The sequence below is a fragment of the Chrysochloris asiatica genome, unplaced genomic scaffold, assembly GCF_000296735.1.
Source record: "Chrysochloris asiatica unplaced genomic scaffold, ChrAsi1.0 scaffold00141, whole genome shotgun sequence".
Lineage (NCBI taxonomy): Eukaryota > Metazoa > Chordata > Mammalia > Afrosoricida > Chrysochloridae > Chrysochloris > Chrysochloris asiatica.
Window position 1 is genome coordinate 8,897,541 of NW_006408659.1, and position 16,414 is coordinate 8,913,954.

Consider the following 16,414-nt stretch of genomic DNA (forward strand, 5'->3'; position numbering starts at 1 on the left):
CTACCCTTCAAGATAATTGGGATGGAATTTCTCACCATATGGCATTACTTATACTTCAGTGTGTGAGGTGACAAAACCCAATTATTTCATTAGTTACAGATGATTCACATGGACCAGTTTTGATCTTACTGTTTTGTTAAATAACTTTGTAAGAAGAAATAGGACAGGAAAAACATCTCTAACTACCATCAAAGAGATGCCATTGTCTCTTAATATTTCTTTCCATAAGCACTTTCACTTTCAATCCTCACTTTAGGAAACTGAGGCACACGGAAGCTGGGTGACCTTTCAGGGGTTACTGTCTGCTGAGAGAGGTGGCAGCCTCTCGAATTTTTATTACTTCCTCCAGTTATAAGATTCCATGGAATGAATCACAGGCTTTCTCTAAGTTACTGCAGAATTAGGGCAGCTTTTGACTCCAAGTTGGAGGAAGGGATTTAAAACCATAGCTCTTACTTTAGAGTTATTATTTATGCACAACTTGAGTTTCATTTGGGAATTTTCAAGGCCACTAGGAAGAAAGCATTTAAGAAGTGCTTTCTGTGTCCCAAGCTCTATGCTTGGTGCATTTTACCAGCCTCTCTTCTGCTATCTCCCTGTGCTGCTGGGTAGATGATGCAAAGGAGTTATTTTAAATGGAAAGGATAAAGTTGGTCTACAATGATCCAAACACATTTCAAAAAGAACATCATGTTTCCCCTTTTATTAGAAGCCTGAGTCTACTTCTGGGAATCTTACAAAATAAGCCCTTTCTTTGGAATGCATTGACTCTTGGTAGCAAATTCCTGGCATTGTTTAGAACCTCCATCCCATGCAATGATTCTTCAAACTCTGCCAACCCCGAGAGCAGCAACAGCTCCCTGCTAGCCTTGTGCTCCCGACAGAGTGTCATTGTATTCAACACTGTGATCTTCCTGCCAAAAAATGAATCCACAGTTGGCATCTTGAACAACAAGGAGGGAGGCACCTTCTGAAGGTCCCTTGTATGCTTTAAGACCACTCTGCCAAAAGTAGGTAGAAGCCTGGTCTTGTTGGCTCCATAGTAATTAAGCCAGATCTCAAATAATTTTCTCCCTCAAACTTATTGTGATAAAAAATAGATAACAAAACGTTTGTTATTTTAACCATTTTAAGTGTATAATTTAGGAAACCCTGTACAGGGTCGCTATGGGTCGGAACCGACTCGATGGCACTTAACAACAACAACAACAAGTGTATAATTTAGCGACATTAATTGCATTATACTTTTTATGCAAATGGTCATATAAGCTTTATTCATAATAGGTCCTTGTAGGAACCAACCCAAATATCATCTAACGGAGAATGATGACAAATTATGGTGTACAATGGAAAACTACTCAACAAGAAAAATAAACAAACTACTAATATATATAGTGGTTATGAATCGGGCTGCCAACCTCAAGGTCAGCAGTTCGAAACTACCAGCGTTTCCGTGGGAGAAAGATGAGATGTTCTGCTCCTGTAAAGATTTATAGCCTCGGAAACCCTGTACAAGGTCGCTAGGAGTCAGAACTGACTTCATGGTACTTAACAACCACAACAACAATATAAGAAAGTGCCAACTTCTGATACACATGACAACATGGATGAATCTCAAAAGCATTGTGCTAAGTGACAGAAGTCAGATACAAAAGATTAGATATTGTTTGATTGCATATGAAATGACTAGGAAGTCAAAAGGATAGAAAGTTGTGATTGTGGCTGCAGTTGAGGCAAGGAGATTGATTACAAAGGGGAGTTTTGAGGATGGTGGAAATGTTTTATTTCTTGACTTTGGTGGTAACTGCTTGATTAAATATATTTTTCAGAGATCAAGATGATACGTTCTATTGTATAAAGATTTACAATCTTGGAAACAATATGGAACAATTCTATTCTGCCGTATAGAATCTCCATGAGTCAAAACCAACTTGGCAGGATTTTTAGGGGTTTGGTGTTCTGAGCTCTACTTAAATTGTTATCTTGCTAACTAAAACAAGGTTTGTTGGTTATACCTAATTTTTATTCAAAGTCCTTCAGTTTTAGATTAGCCATTCAGGTGGACATTCATGAGGTTGTTGTAAATATTCCTCTATAACTGGTGAAAAGTTGGAACTAGAGATTCCACTTTAAGATTCGTCTATAGAAAAAAGTAGAAACCATGAAGTTGATAAAATTGTATTGTATTTTCTGCATATCATACACCCACTGAAATAATTAGCATACGTACTCATATAGTACACAGTGCGCCTAGGAAAGTTATTCGGGAGGGGGTTATGTGTTGTGTGGTTTTAGAAACAGACACTATAGACTGTGCATTCCATTTGCTTAAAAGTATGATGCTTTTTCTTCACCTCTCACTTACTAATCTATAGAACCTTAGGAAATACTCGGTCAAATCGGAAACAAGTGGATGACTTAAATTCTTTTGTTTTTTAAATTGCAGTCCCCTCAATATGATGACACTCTGGTGGTGTAGTGGTTACAAATCGGGCTGCGAATTTCAAGATCAGTATAGCCTCGGAAATCCTGTACAGGGTGGCTATGAGTGGGAACTGACTCCATGACACATCACTACCACCACCATCCCACTTCCTTCCTGTGTTTCATGTTTCCATTCCTCCTTCCTTCCTAACTGTTCTGAGCTTTGATCTTGGGTAAACGCTGCCCTTTTGATCTCAAATGGTTGACTATTCTAAGGTATGTTAACTCAACTAGTATTGTTGTTTCCCTTATATTGATCATTTGGCTGAAAATTGAGTCACTGGAGTGAGTTCAGTTACAGATCTGAAGGGTGACTAAGGGTTATAGAAGTCTTTGGGCTCCACTAGTCTCTATCTGACTAGTAGGCCTGGTCTGTTTTTGTTTGTTTGTTTAATGATTTTGAATTGTGTTCCACAATTTTCTCCCACTCTATTCAGGACCTTCTAATGTGATCCCTTTCAGAGCGGTTGGTAGATGTAGCCGGGCACAATTTGGTTCTTCTGGTCTCAGAGTCATGGAAATTGATGTTCATGTGGCCCACTAGTTTGATGGACTAATTGTTTTCATGATTCTTTGATTTTCATCACTCTTCTTTTTTCCATATAGGGAGAGACCAATAGTTGCACCCTAGATGGTTACTCATAGCTTTTTTTTAAACTAAGTTTTTTATTGTGAATTGAGTGATAGTTATACATGGGAGAACATAGGTTTTGCACTCATCCAATTCTGTTTGTTTCATTGCAATGATTACAGTCCTCTCCATGCATCATTTAACAGTATTTACTTCTATTCCCTCCCCTTTTTTTGATATACACAAAAACACTCAGGAATATATAATCATTTTAACAACCAAAGGGCACATTCTGCAAGCCTACCTCCTGGACGTCAGCATTCAGTCTTTCTCTTTCCATGAGTCTAGAGTCTTCAGCTGCTCTCTCTATATATGTCCTCATTTCTGCCTCCATCTTTGGTGTCGCTGCTTCTCTGGTTATGGTCCCATGTTCCACTCATGCTCTTCTCCCTTGATGGTCCTAAGATCCTCTGTTCCTGGAATGTAAGATTAACTACCTTATGATACACAACTTCTACCTTTATAGTTAAGGAGCTCTGATAGCGTAGTGGTTACGAATAGGGCTGCGAACCCCAGGGACAGCAGTTCAAAACTACTAGCTGTTCTGCGGGAGAAAGATACGGCTTTCTGCTCCCGTAAAGATTTACAGCCTCAGAAACCCTGTACAGGGTCACCATGAGTCAGAACTGACTCCACGGCCATAACAACAACAACAACCTTTATAGTTGTGAAAATTGCAATCAGTCATGATAACAATTACTCACTGTTGAATCAAAAGCATCCTATTCCTATCTCCCTTCACCAGACCCATCTAGACAAGATGAAAACTATTCATTTTTATACTTATAGCTTTTAAGACTCCAGTTGCTCACTACTCAACATACTAGGATGCAAAACATTGTCTTTGTGGAATATGCTATGTCAAATGGCCATAATATCCCCTAGATTATGGTCTTGAGCCCCAGGTCCAACAACTCATTCCTTCAAGGTGTTTGGTTATGTTTAAGACATTTTTATAACTTTGCCCCCTGTGTGCTCCACCACATTTATGGATGTACTTACAGCAAAGGTAAATGTTATTTTTGTTAGGTACTGTTGAATCAGTTCTGACTTATGGCGACCCTATGCACTGTCTAGTCCTGCACCATCCTCATACTTGAGCCCGTCGTTGCTGCCACAATGTAGGTCCATCTCATTGAGGGTCTTCCTCTTTTTTTGCAGACCCTCCCTTTTACCTAGCATGATGTCCTTTTTTGGAGAGTGCCTTTCCTAACAATACGTCCAAAGTACAAGAGGTGAAGTCTTGCCATCCTTGATTCTAAGGAGCATTCTAGCTGTGCTTCTTCCAACACAGATTTATTTGTTCTTCTGGCACTTCATGGTTCTTACAATATTCTTCACCAACACCATAATACAAATGCATTGATTCTTCTATGGTCTTTCTTATTCATTGTCCAACTTTCACATGTGTATGAAATCATTGAAAATATCATGGTTTGAGTCAGATGCACCTTAGTCCTCAAACTTATATCTCTGCTGTTTAACATTTTAAAGATATATTTTGCAGCAGATTTGCCTAATGCAATACATCCTTTGATTCCTTGACTGTTGCTTCCATAAGTGTTGATTGATCCAAGCAAAATGAAATCTTTGACAATTTCAACCTTTTCTTTGTTTATCATGATGCTATTTATTGGTCTACTTGGGAGGGTTTTTGTTTTCTTTACATTGAAGTGCAACCCATACTGAAGGTTATAGTCTTTGATCTTTTTTTCAGTAAGTACTTTAATAGTTCTTTGCTTGTAGCAAGCAAAGTTGTGTTGTTTGTATATCACAGGTTATTAATGACTCTTCCTCCAGCCCTCATGTTATGTTTACCTTCATATAATCCAGCTTGTCAAATGATTTACTGGGCATATAGATTGAATAAGGATGGTGAAAGGACACAACACAGATACACACCTTTCCTGATATGAAACCATACAGTATCCCCTTATTATGTTTGAATGACTGTCTTTTGGTCAACGTATAGGTTCCTCAATGAGCACAATTAAGTGTTCTGGAATTCCCATTCTTTGTAATGTTATCCATAGCTTGTATGATCCACATAGTTGAATGCCTTTACATAATCAATAAAACACAATCAATACCTTTCTGACATTCCCTGCTTTTAGTCAAGATCCATCTGATGTCCCTAGTTTCATGTCCTCTTGAAATTCAATCTTGCTTGAATTTCTGGCAGCTCCCTGTTGATGTACTGCTGCAATGGTTTTTGAATTATCTTCCTTCAGAATAATTTTATTTGCATATGATATTAATGATTAATGTTAAATGATTTCTACATTCCACTGGGCCACCATTCTTTGGAATGGGCAAAAATGTGGATCATTTCCAATCATTTGGTCAGGTTGTTCTTGTTGTTAAGTGCCATTGAGTCAGTTGACCCATAGCGACCCTGTATAGGGTTTCCAAGGCTGTATATCTTTATGGGAGCAGAAAGCCTCATCTTTCTCCTGCTGAGCAGCTGGTAGTTTCAAACAGCTGACCTTAAGGTTCACAGCCCTATTTGTAACCACTGCAGTATCAGAGCTCCTTCTGACTCATATGTTGTTGTTTTTAAGTGCCGTTGAGTTGATTCTGACCCATAGCGACCCTGTATAGGGTTTCCAAGGAGTAGCTGGTGAGCTTGAACCACTGACCTGGCAGTTCAAACGACTTTGCAGTCTGACGAATTAGCCCACAGCCACACCAGGACTCCTCTGACTCTAAATATAGAGACCCTAAATAGGGTTTCCAAGGAGCAGCTGGTGAGCTTGAACTGCCACCTTGTGGTTCAAACCAACCTTGCGGTCCAGAGCATTAACCCCACAGAGCCACACCAGAAGTCCTCCTTCCCTCCCACCCCTGGTAACCATCAAAGAATATTTCTTTTAGTGTTAAAACATTTTCTTGACTTTTTACAGTAGTGGTCTCATACAATATTTGACCTTTTCTGATTGGCTAATTTCACTCAGTAGAATGTCATCCAGGTTCATCCATGTTAGGAGGCATTTTGCAGATTCATTGCTGTTTTTTAACATTGTGTAGCCTTCCATTGTGTGTGTGCACCAAAGTTTGCTTCCATTGATGAGCATTTTGTTGTTTCTATCTTATTGCTACTATGAATAGTGCTGTGACAAACATGGGTATGTATATATATCTATTCACGTTGTGGCTCTTATTTCTCTAGGATATATACCAAGACTTCAATTTTTAAAAACTGGACTTTCTTTCAGATCTAAATGATAACCACTGAAGTTTAAAAACACATTTTCCACATGGTTACATCTCCAGACTCCGAAAGCTTGCTTGGTTTAAGTTTTCAGTGTGATTCAACCTTGATCACCACTGCATTTGACTTAGAAGTCCTTTCCATGTTCAATATTTGCTTTGGTGGTTCCATGTTTGAAGTGGGTTGTGAAAAGTGTACTCTTAATATGGGATGGTGGGGGTGGGTGGGTTGGTAAACAAGGAGATGCAGAGAATGATCCTTGTTTTTCTTTCTGAATGGCTAGGTGAAAAGTTTACTCTTCACAATATCTGGAGTCCTGCTGGGGCACTGCAGGATAAACACTAGACTTCTAACCATAGGTGGGTGGTTCAAATTCACCAGCCACTCCTTGGAAATTTTACACAGGGTCACTAAGATTCAGAACTGGCTCAATGGCACTTAACAACAACAACAACAACAACAACAGCGGGAGAACAGGAGATGTTCTTCTTCAGTAAGGTACTCGTCCATGAGTGCTTGCTGTTGTTAAGTGCCGTCAAGTTGATTCTGACTCAAAGCCATCCTGCATAGGGTTTCCAAGGAGCACTTGGTGGGTTTGAACTGATGACCCTATGGTTCACAGTCCAGTGTTTATCCTACAGTGCCACACACCTAATGGCTGCTCTTTTGTTTTGCAACTAAACATACTGTCCCTTTGGTGGATTCACCTGGAATAGCTTTCTGTATAACAGAACCATCCTCATCCAGGAAGCCACCAACAACACCAGGCATGTCGAAAAACCAGCTCTAAGATGGACCAAAAGCCAAGGATCCGTTAAGTTGACAACCATTGAAAAGTATTCCTTCCTAACTTCTGTAGGGTCAGACCATCTTTATTTCTTTCCTCAAGCATTTTGTATTCACAATTGTTCAAACATTGCACTCAGTCTCAGAGTCTGGTCCAGCATGGCTGTAACAGCCCTGAAAGAGTCAAGGACATTAATTACATTCACCATACTGTGAACCATCACTACTATCCATTTACCAAGGTTTCTCATCACCCCCAACAGAAACTCAGTTGATCCTTAAGCCACAGGTCCCCACCCATCCCCACTCAGCCCCTGGTAAACACACTAATACATCTCTATGCATTGACATGTTCTAGATTTGTCATCTAAATGGGATGCTGCAATATTTTCCTTTTGTACCTGACTTATTTTATTCAGCAGACTATTTTCAGGGATTGTGCATGCTGTTGTGTGTATCAGGACAAAAAGCACAATTGTTTCTTAACAAGCCCGTGGAGGTTGATCTGCCAGATCTCAAATCTCAGGTACTACTAGGGAACTGGGCTGGATTTCTGTTGGCTGTTACGTAATTGTATGGAGGATGATGGTTACTCTCGGGAGCTGGTTTGGGTGAGGTAATCTGCTGAGAAAAACCTGCTCAGCAAGCGTCCTCCAGTGGCTGTTAGTGCAGGCAGGGCTCTGCTGGTTCTCAAGTAACAGTTACTATTTATAGATCCCCAGAGTCCTCCAGCATTATTGTTATCTGCAGGAGCTGTGGGTAAGCAGAGTGAGCCTTTGTCTGAAAAATCCAAACAACTGTGTCTGGGCTTGGCTCCACCAGGCAAATGCTCCTCCCGCTTCTAAGCTTTTGGCTCTCTCGCCTACCTCCAATTGATTGAAGTATATGATTTTATAATGCTGCATATTATGATACTGCTGACTGTTTTTGTCTCCCTCTGCAAACATAGGCCAACCTGAATCGCAGACTTTTAAGAGAGGCCAGTTATTAAAATCTCAACATGAGAATTCCTTTGTTGTGTTGCCATCAAGTTGGCTCCAAGTCATGTGACCCCACATACAACCGAACACAATGTTGCCTGGTGTTGTGCCATCTTCATGGTCATTGGTATGCTGGCTACTGTGTGTTCTGAGTGTCTTCCAGCCTAGTGGGCTCATCTCCCAGCACTCTATTGGACAAGACTCTGTTGTGATCCATGCATCACCAGGCCTTTATTCCTAGTCTGCTGGCTCAATGGCAGCTAACAACATTATTGTCTTCAGTTTACAGATTAAGTTATTGAGCTCAAAGAGTTTTAGTACCTACCCAAGGTCACACAGGTAGTTAGGGCAGAGCAGGGCTTAAATTTAGGTTTGACACCAGAGGTACACTGGAAATTGTTCTTGGCTTTTTCTCCCCTCCTTCCTTTTCCCTCTCTTTCACTATTGTGAGTAGCCAAAAGCATCTAACATTGACAGCTTCCTGGTGGAGGTCTCTTCCCTCAGGAGCCCTGCAGGTCCTGCCGCCTTATCTCCCCTGCCCTGCTCGAAGTCTGATCCCTTGGACTCAAGGCCTCTCTTTCTCTTGGATCACCCACCTTCCTCCATACAATCCAAACATCTGACAGACCCTCCACTCCTGTCTCTCAAATGATCTTGAGCCTTCCTCCTGTCCAATCTCACTGCTATTTGGCGAGGTCAGGCAAGGCTGATGTTGTAGCTTCCTGTTTTCTCTGTTCCATCTAAACCCACCTGGTGACAGAAAAATCATTTTTAAGTAACAAAGCTCAGATTGTAATAATAAAAGTGAACTTTTTCATAACTTTAAAGGCCAGATTCTATGCCAAGGCAATTACCCCTTTAGTCCTCATAATACTTCCACGAGTTAGACTCTACTATTATCCCCATTTTTCAGATTGGGAACTGAGACTCAGAGAGGTAAGGGAACTTGTCCCAGATTATACAGCTAATAAGGGACAAAGCTGGGATTTGAATCCAGGCAGTACAGTTGCAAAGTATATGCTCATAACCACGAAAACACACTGTCATTCCATATTCTTCCTGTACAAAAGCATTCAGTGGTTCTCCACTGCTCACTAGTGCAGTACAAACTCCTTCAAGGACCCCTCTAAACTGGCCTCCATCTACCCATTCAGTATTAGCTCTTTTAGCATAGTGGTTACGAATTGGGCGCTAACCTCAAGGTCGGCAGTTTGAAACTACCAGCCGTTCCACGGGAGAAAGATGAGGCTTTATGCTCTCGTAAAGATTTGCAGCCTTGGAAACCCTGTACAGGGTCACTGTGAGTTGGAGCCAACTCCAGGGTACTCAACAACAACAACCTTTTAGGAGCCCTGGTATGGTGCTGTGGGTTAATGCTCTGGACTGCAAAGTAGTTTGAGCCACAAGGTCACCAGCTGCTCCTCGGAAACCCTATACAGGGTCGCAATGGCTTGGAACTGACTCGATGGCGCTTAACAACAAATCACCTTTTAAGGAGTCCTGGTGTGGTGGTGTGGGTTAATGTGCCAGATTACAAAGCCATTTGAACTACAAGCTCAGCGGTTCAAGCTCACCAGTTGCTTCCTAGAAACCCTATATGAGGTTGCTATAGGCTAGAACTGCACTAAACAACAACCATCTTTTATGAAGTCCTGGTTTGGCGCTGTGGGTGAATGCGCTGGACTGCAAAGTCGTTTGAACTGTAAGGTTGGTGGTTCAAGCTCACCAGCTGCTCCTTAGAAACCCTATACAGGGTCACTATGGGTCGGAACCATCTCGATGGCACTTTAACATAACATCACCTTTTGTGCATCCAGGGCTTCTATCAAAATGCCCTCCTTGCTATCCACCACGTCCTTCCCTACGAGTTTCCCACATTTGGCTTTTGTTAGCATTGACCTTGGTCCAAGGATGACTATCCTCTCATTGTGGCACAGTGTAGTCATGTTGTTAAGCGCTGTGGAGTCAGTTCTGACTCATAGTGACCCTTATAGGGTTTCTGAGGAGCAGTTGGTGGGTTTGAACCACCGACTTTGTGGTTAGCAGCTCAGTGCTGATATATACTCTGTTAGTATAGATTCTGGGATCCTGGAGCTAGTTTGCTTTACCTGTCTCCCCTTGTGTACCTGTCCTATACTGTACATACAGCTGGAGCCCAAGCAACACCATCCAGGAAGTGTGCAAATGAACTATCAAAGGTTGCTTTAAGAATGTCACCTTAGCAGCGGGCTGAATCAGAGAAGGGGAGACTGGAGGAAGGCAGACCACTTGGAGAGGGAGCTACAAGCATCTCAAGGTCATTGTGGAAGGATGAGGCCATCCCTAGTGATCATTGATGATAGTTATAGGTAGCAGCGCAGGAAGACATGGGTTTGAAGCCAGTTCTACTGCTTGCTACTTTTGAGAGCTTGGATCAATCATTTAACCTCTCTGCATTTTATCTGTGAAATGGGCCATCACATAAGTGCTTAGCTCAGTGCTCAGCACACTGAAAGGGCTCAGCAGATGGTAGTGCCCATGAGGTTAGTATATCCCAACCCAGTGCTGCTCATAGTGGGCTCTGTAGACTGGCTATATCCTCACCTCATCAATGATTAGGATGGCGATTCCTTACTTCTGCAGGCCTGTTCTCTCAGAAACCCTGGGGATGGGCCGCAGGAAGCTGTGTTTTCCCAAGGCTTCCAGATGCTTCTAATGCCGTAGTTGAAGTTCAGTAAGCCCTGGGTTAGTAGGTCGATGTTCCAGTAACCATCATTCAACCAATCAACTAGACGCCATTGAGTCGTTTGTCTGAGGAGAACTGTGCCCTGTAGGGTTTTCACTGGTCAAGTTTTGGGACCTTGCTTCCAAGGTGCCCCTGGTGGACTCCAACCTCCAAACTTTCAGTTAACATCCAAGTTCATTAAGTTTTGCACCACCAATGGCAACTATTGGAGTTGGTGTGGCACTGAAGGGTAAGCACTGGACTGCTAAATGCAAGGTCAATAGTTCAAATGCACCAGCTGCTCCTTAGAAACCCTACACTGGGTTAGAACTGACTCTATGGCAATTAACAAAAACAACAATGGCAACTATTACTAAGGAACAGGAGCTCTGGTAGCATAGTGGTTATGAATTGGGCTGCTAACCTCACAGTCAGAAGTTCGAAACAACCAGCTGTTACACAGGAGAAAGATAAGGTAAAGATTCACAGGCTAGGAAACCCTATACAGGGTCGCTGTAAGTCGGAACCAACTCCAAGGTACATAACCACTACCATCACCACCACCATGCACAAAACCAGATCTCAGTCTTTTGGAGTCCTGGTGTGGCACTGAGGGTTAATGTGCAGGACTGCCAAGTCAGTTTGAACCACAAGGTCGGTGGTTCAAGCTCACCAGCTGTTCTTCAGAAACCCTATACATGGTCGTTATGGGTCAGAACTGACTCGATGGCACTTAACAACAACAATAATAATTACTAAGGACAAAAGAAAACTTGAGTCAAGGCTTAGCAACAGCTGGTTTATTCAGTTAGATCAGTTCACAGATCAGAGGTTGGCAGAAGGCAGGCCACAGCCTCTCACAGTGAAATTTAGTCCTTGGACACCAAAACCAAAAATCCAAACCCACTGACACAGAGTTCATTACGACTCATAGTGAACTCTATAGTGACCCTAGGATCAGCATTGGACTGTGAACCACAAGGTCAGCAGTTCAAACCCACCAGCCTCTTCTCAGAAACCCTATACAGGGCTGCTGTGAGTCAGAACTGATTCCACAACCTTCAACCACAGCAGTGACCCTATAGGACAGAGTAGAACTTTTCTGTTCCTTAGGGTTTCCAAGACTAAATCTTTATGGGACCAGACAGCCTCATCTTTCTCCTGTTGAGCAGCTGGTAGGTTTGAACCACCCACCTTGCAGTGAGCAACCCAAAGCTTAACCCCTGCACCACAAGGACTCCTTTCCTTGGACACAGTGTGGTTTTATCATCATTTTTTAGGCAGCTGGCTTTCGATGGGCATCTAAAGGGAGAAGACCAGCGAGTGGAGCTGCTTGTATCACACTGACTCAGCATCAGTTTGCCTTAGCAGTAGAGGCCAAGTGGGTCCTTACAATTTACCAAGTGGTCAAGTGACTCGATTGTGCTCACGGGGCTGGGGGTGGGAGAAGGACAGAGATAAGGTGTCCAGTCCCCCTTTATCTCTGGGAGTCAGAATCAAGATCCCTCTCCCTGAGAAGGACAGAAAGAGCAACACTACACAAAGAACCCTGGCAGCAGCTCTGGGAAAGCCGGTGGGGCTGGGATGTAGCTGCAATGCATGTTGCTTTTTGTCCTGTCCCCAGACCTCCCTCGCTCAGGCACGCACATCTGCAAGAACTAGAGGGCCCGATAATAAAGACAGCAGGTTCACGCCTCCGAGGCTTGGGACTGAATCTGTTACAGCTGCTCCATCTCCAGGGGCTGGAGATGTTGAAAAAGTTGGAGGGAGGTGGTGCAGGACAAGATACAAGACTCCAGACGCAACAGAGCAAACAATGCTTTGTGTACACATGAAGAGTTAGTAGTGTAGTCAGTCACGAGTTGAGCTGCTAACCACAAGGTCAGCATTTCAAATCTACCAGGCACTCCACAGGAGACAGAGGAGGCTTTCTGCTCAAGATTTGCAGCCTCAGATGCCCTCCACAGGGCTGCTGTGAGTCGGAACCGACTCCAGGACACACAATCATCACCATAGCCACTTGAGAGAGGACAAGTGTCCAGCAAGGACTTCACAGATGGCACCATTTGGGCTGAGGGGGCTCAAAGGTAGAGTCCCAGGTGTATGTTGTCAAAGAATATGTGGCCTGGCTGCCTATGGAAAAACACACTTGTCTAAGAGTACTTCCACAGTCCTTCACAGATAAGGTCCCAGGTTCGGCCCTTGCCCTAGCTCTGGTACAGGCCAAGGCAGTCATTGCATACATTTGCCAGCAGTGGGGGTCCTTACAGGGTGGTGACATAGTGAATAGAAAGCAGGTGCTTAGAGGAGCAGGTGTGCAGGGGATTTGAGAGACAATAGCGTAGCCATTGGCTGGATGTGGCATGAGAGGCAGTAAGGCCTTGGAAGAAGTTTTGAATCTAAGTAGGGGAGAAGAGTAGATAGGAGCTACCTCAAACACCAGCCCCTCACTGTCTCCAAAACCTCCACCCTCACCACCACCCTCACAACCATCATTACAAACACTACCAGCACCATCAGTACCACCACCATCACTGTCAACACCCCTGCCATCATCATCAATCACCACGAAATCATTCAATCACTAAATCTTTATTGGGAACCCACTGTTTGCCAGACACTCTTCTAGGCACTTGGGATACATCATTGAAGAAGACACACAGAGATCACTGTGTCTATAGAGCCCACATTCTAGGGAGCTTTGAAGGGGACAGCCAACAAGCCATAAGTGTAATGTTGTTGTCATCTTTATGTGTTGTTAAGTCAATTCCAACTCATAGCAAACTCATGTGGCAGCATGCAAGGGTAAATAAAAAAATGATTGCTGCAAAATCATAGAAAACTTTATTTTAAAAAATATCAAAATATGAAGCTATTGTTTATGGATCTATTTAGCTCTAGACACTTTTGAAGGCACTGTTTCCATCTCTCTAACCCTTCCCAAGGAATTCTGTGCTCTTCAATTTACAGTACTTCAAAACGGCAATTTTGGTATCTTGGTGGTGGTGGTGGTTATGTGCTGTGCGTAGAGTCAGTTCCGACTCATAGCGACCCTGTACAGGTTTTCTGAGGCTGTAAATCTTTACGGGGGCAGAAAGCCTCATCTTTCTCCCGTGGAACAGCTGGTAGTTTCAAACTGCTGACCTTGACGTTCGCAGCCCAATTCATAACCACTATGCTACCAAAGCTCCTTTTTTGGCATCTTAGAGAAACTCAAATTGTGTTCTTTGAGTTTGGGGAACAAAAAGAAGCTTGAAGGGGCAAGATCAGGTTTGTAGGGTGGATGTGGTAAGGTTTCCCAAGAAAATTCTCATAAGATAGTCCTTGCTGTTTTAGAAGAATGAGCAAATGCATTATCATGATGGAAAAGAAATTACTCAGTGCAACTTTCCTGGCCTTTTCCTCACCAATGTAATTTTCCATTTTCTTAAAACCTTTGCTATAATTAGCTCCCACGATCATCCTGTATCCTTCAAGAAAATCTATCAAGATGACCCCTTTAGTTGTTGTTGTTAAGTGTGATTCCGACCCATAGCAACCCTGTATAGGGTTTCCGAGGAGCAGCTATATATAGCCTAGAAAACCCTATGGTGTAGTTCTACGAGGTTGTGTCAATAAAAGTATTGCTACTAGGATTCTAGTTCATACATGCACAGATTTATTTCAAACAAAATCTGTTTAAACATGTCTCTGTGGTCTGTAGATGGCTGCAAATAAGTTATCTAAAAATACCTGTGTCTTAGTCTTATTAAGTTGCCTTCCAAAACAAAGTACAATCAAAATAGTAGCTTCTAAAGTGATCTGCTAGCCCAGTTAAATTCAAGGCTAAGAGGTCAGCTCAGAAGGTTGTATTGGGGTAATCTGGAGTCCTGGTGTGGTGCTATGGGTTAATGTCCAGACTGCAAAGCCGTTGGAACTTCAAGGTTGGCGGTTCAAGCTCACCAGCTACTCCTCAGAAATCCCATACAGGGTCGCTATGGGTCTGAACCAACTCTACAGCATTAACAACAACAACAACAATCTTTATGAACCCATGTAGCCTAGTCTTTCTCCTGTGGAGCCACAGGGATGGTTTGAACTGACAAACTTTAGAGTTAGCAGCAAGCATGAAACCATTACTCCACCAGGACTCCTTATACTTAAATTACTGGATATGTTAGCACTAGATAAATGTATAGGAAAGCAGTAGAGCTCAGTAAGGGATGGGACTGAGAGGGAACAGGCTGCCATTTCATATGGCGGTTGGGGCATCTGAGTAAAGACATGAGGAGGTAAAGGAGTTAGCATTGTAACCAATGTCATTTATTGAGTGCCTATTATGTGCTGTTTATACAGTCACTATATCCGAGGGTGTATCAAGAATTATCTGCTCTCTAATTATATAAAACTTCTATTGGCTGCACTGTCTTATCAGCACTTTCTGTTCAAAGTCACTGCTGTCCAGCCTAAAACATTTTAAAATAAAGGAATACAAAAGCTTGTTGACTGATGGACAAAGTGTATTGAAAAGCAAAGAGATTATGTTGAAAAATGGATGTACTTGTCTTTTCTAAAAGTTGATTAAAATAAATTCTACAGCCAGAGCACTGATAATTTTTGACTCACCCTCATATATACACTCACCACTATACACACCCACTCACAACCATTGAGTTGGTTCCAACCTTGTATAGGTTCCCAAGGCTGTAAATCTTTATTAGAGCAGAATGCCTCATCTGTCTTCCAATGGGTGGCTGGTGGGTTTGAATTTCCAACCTTGTGATTAAATCGGGCTGCTAACCTCAAGGTCGGCAATTCAAAACTACCAGCAGTTCGGTGGGAGAAACATGAGGTGTTCTGCTCCCGTAAAGATTTTCAGCCTTGGAAATGCTGTGCAGGGTCACTATGAGTCGGAACCGACTCCACGCTACTTAAGAATAAAAACTTATCCTACATCATAATCACTGTATACACAGGCTTCTGAAAAAGACTGAAATGGCAAGAACAAAATTCATACTGGATAAGCACTGGACTGCTAACTGCAAGGTCAATGATTCAAACCCACAAGTCATTCCTGGGAAACCCCATACAGAGTCACTATGAGTTGGAACTGACTTGATGGCACTTAACAACAACAAGTTCCTATAAATATTTAACAAAGGTTAAAAAGATGAACATTTCATGGTGCCACAGAAAACCTCGTTATATTTCTTTGGCACTTCTGCCCCCTTGTGCTGAATAAAAGCACTGTAAGGTTAACATATTCCAAGGCACTTAAACAATGATAACCTTGAGATATGTGGACCTTCAACCTGTATGCTAAGCAAATAATCTGAGAAGCTGGGTTATATGAAGAAAAACATGGCATTAGGATTGGATGAAGACTCATAACAACCAGCGATATGCAGATGATACAACCTTGCTTGCTGAAAGTGAAGAGGACTTAAAATACTTACAGATGAAGATCAAAAACCATAGTCTTTGGTATGGATTGAATCTCAGTGTAAAGAAAACAAAAATCCTCACTACTGGACCAATAAACAAAATTCTTAGTTTTTATTGTAAATTGAGTGGAAAGTTTACAGGGCAGATCATTAGTTTTACATTCAACAAATCATATACTTTGTTTTATTACGATG

At 42.3% G+C, this 16,414-nt stretch overlaps 1 protein-coding gene across 1 annotated transcript in view; it reads right to left on the reverse strand.

The window, feature by feature from the left end:
- The window catches only part of LOC102828848, an 18,620-nt gene extending 11,523 nt beyond the window's left edge, over positions 1 to 7,097 (reverse strand). The window contains exon 1 of the mRNA XM_006870424.1: positions 7,034 to 7,097. Within this exon, the coding sequence (XP_006870486.1) occupies positions 7,034 to 7,097 (64 nt within the window). The remainder of the gene's footprint in view (positions 1 to 7,033) is intronic.
- Between the last annotated feature and the right edge of the window lie 9,317 nt (positions 7,098 to 16,414).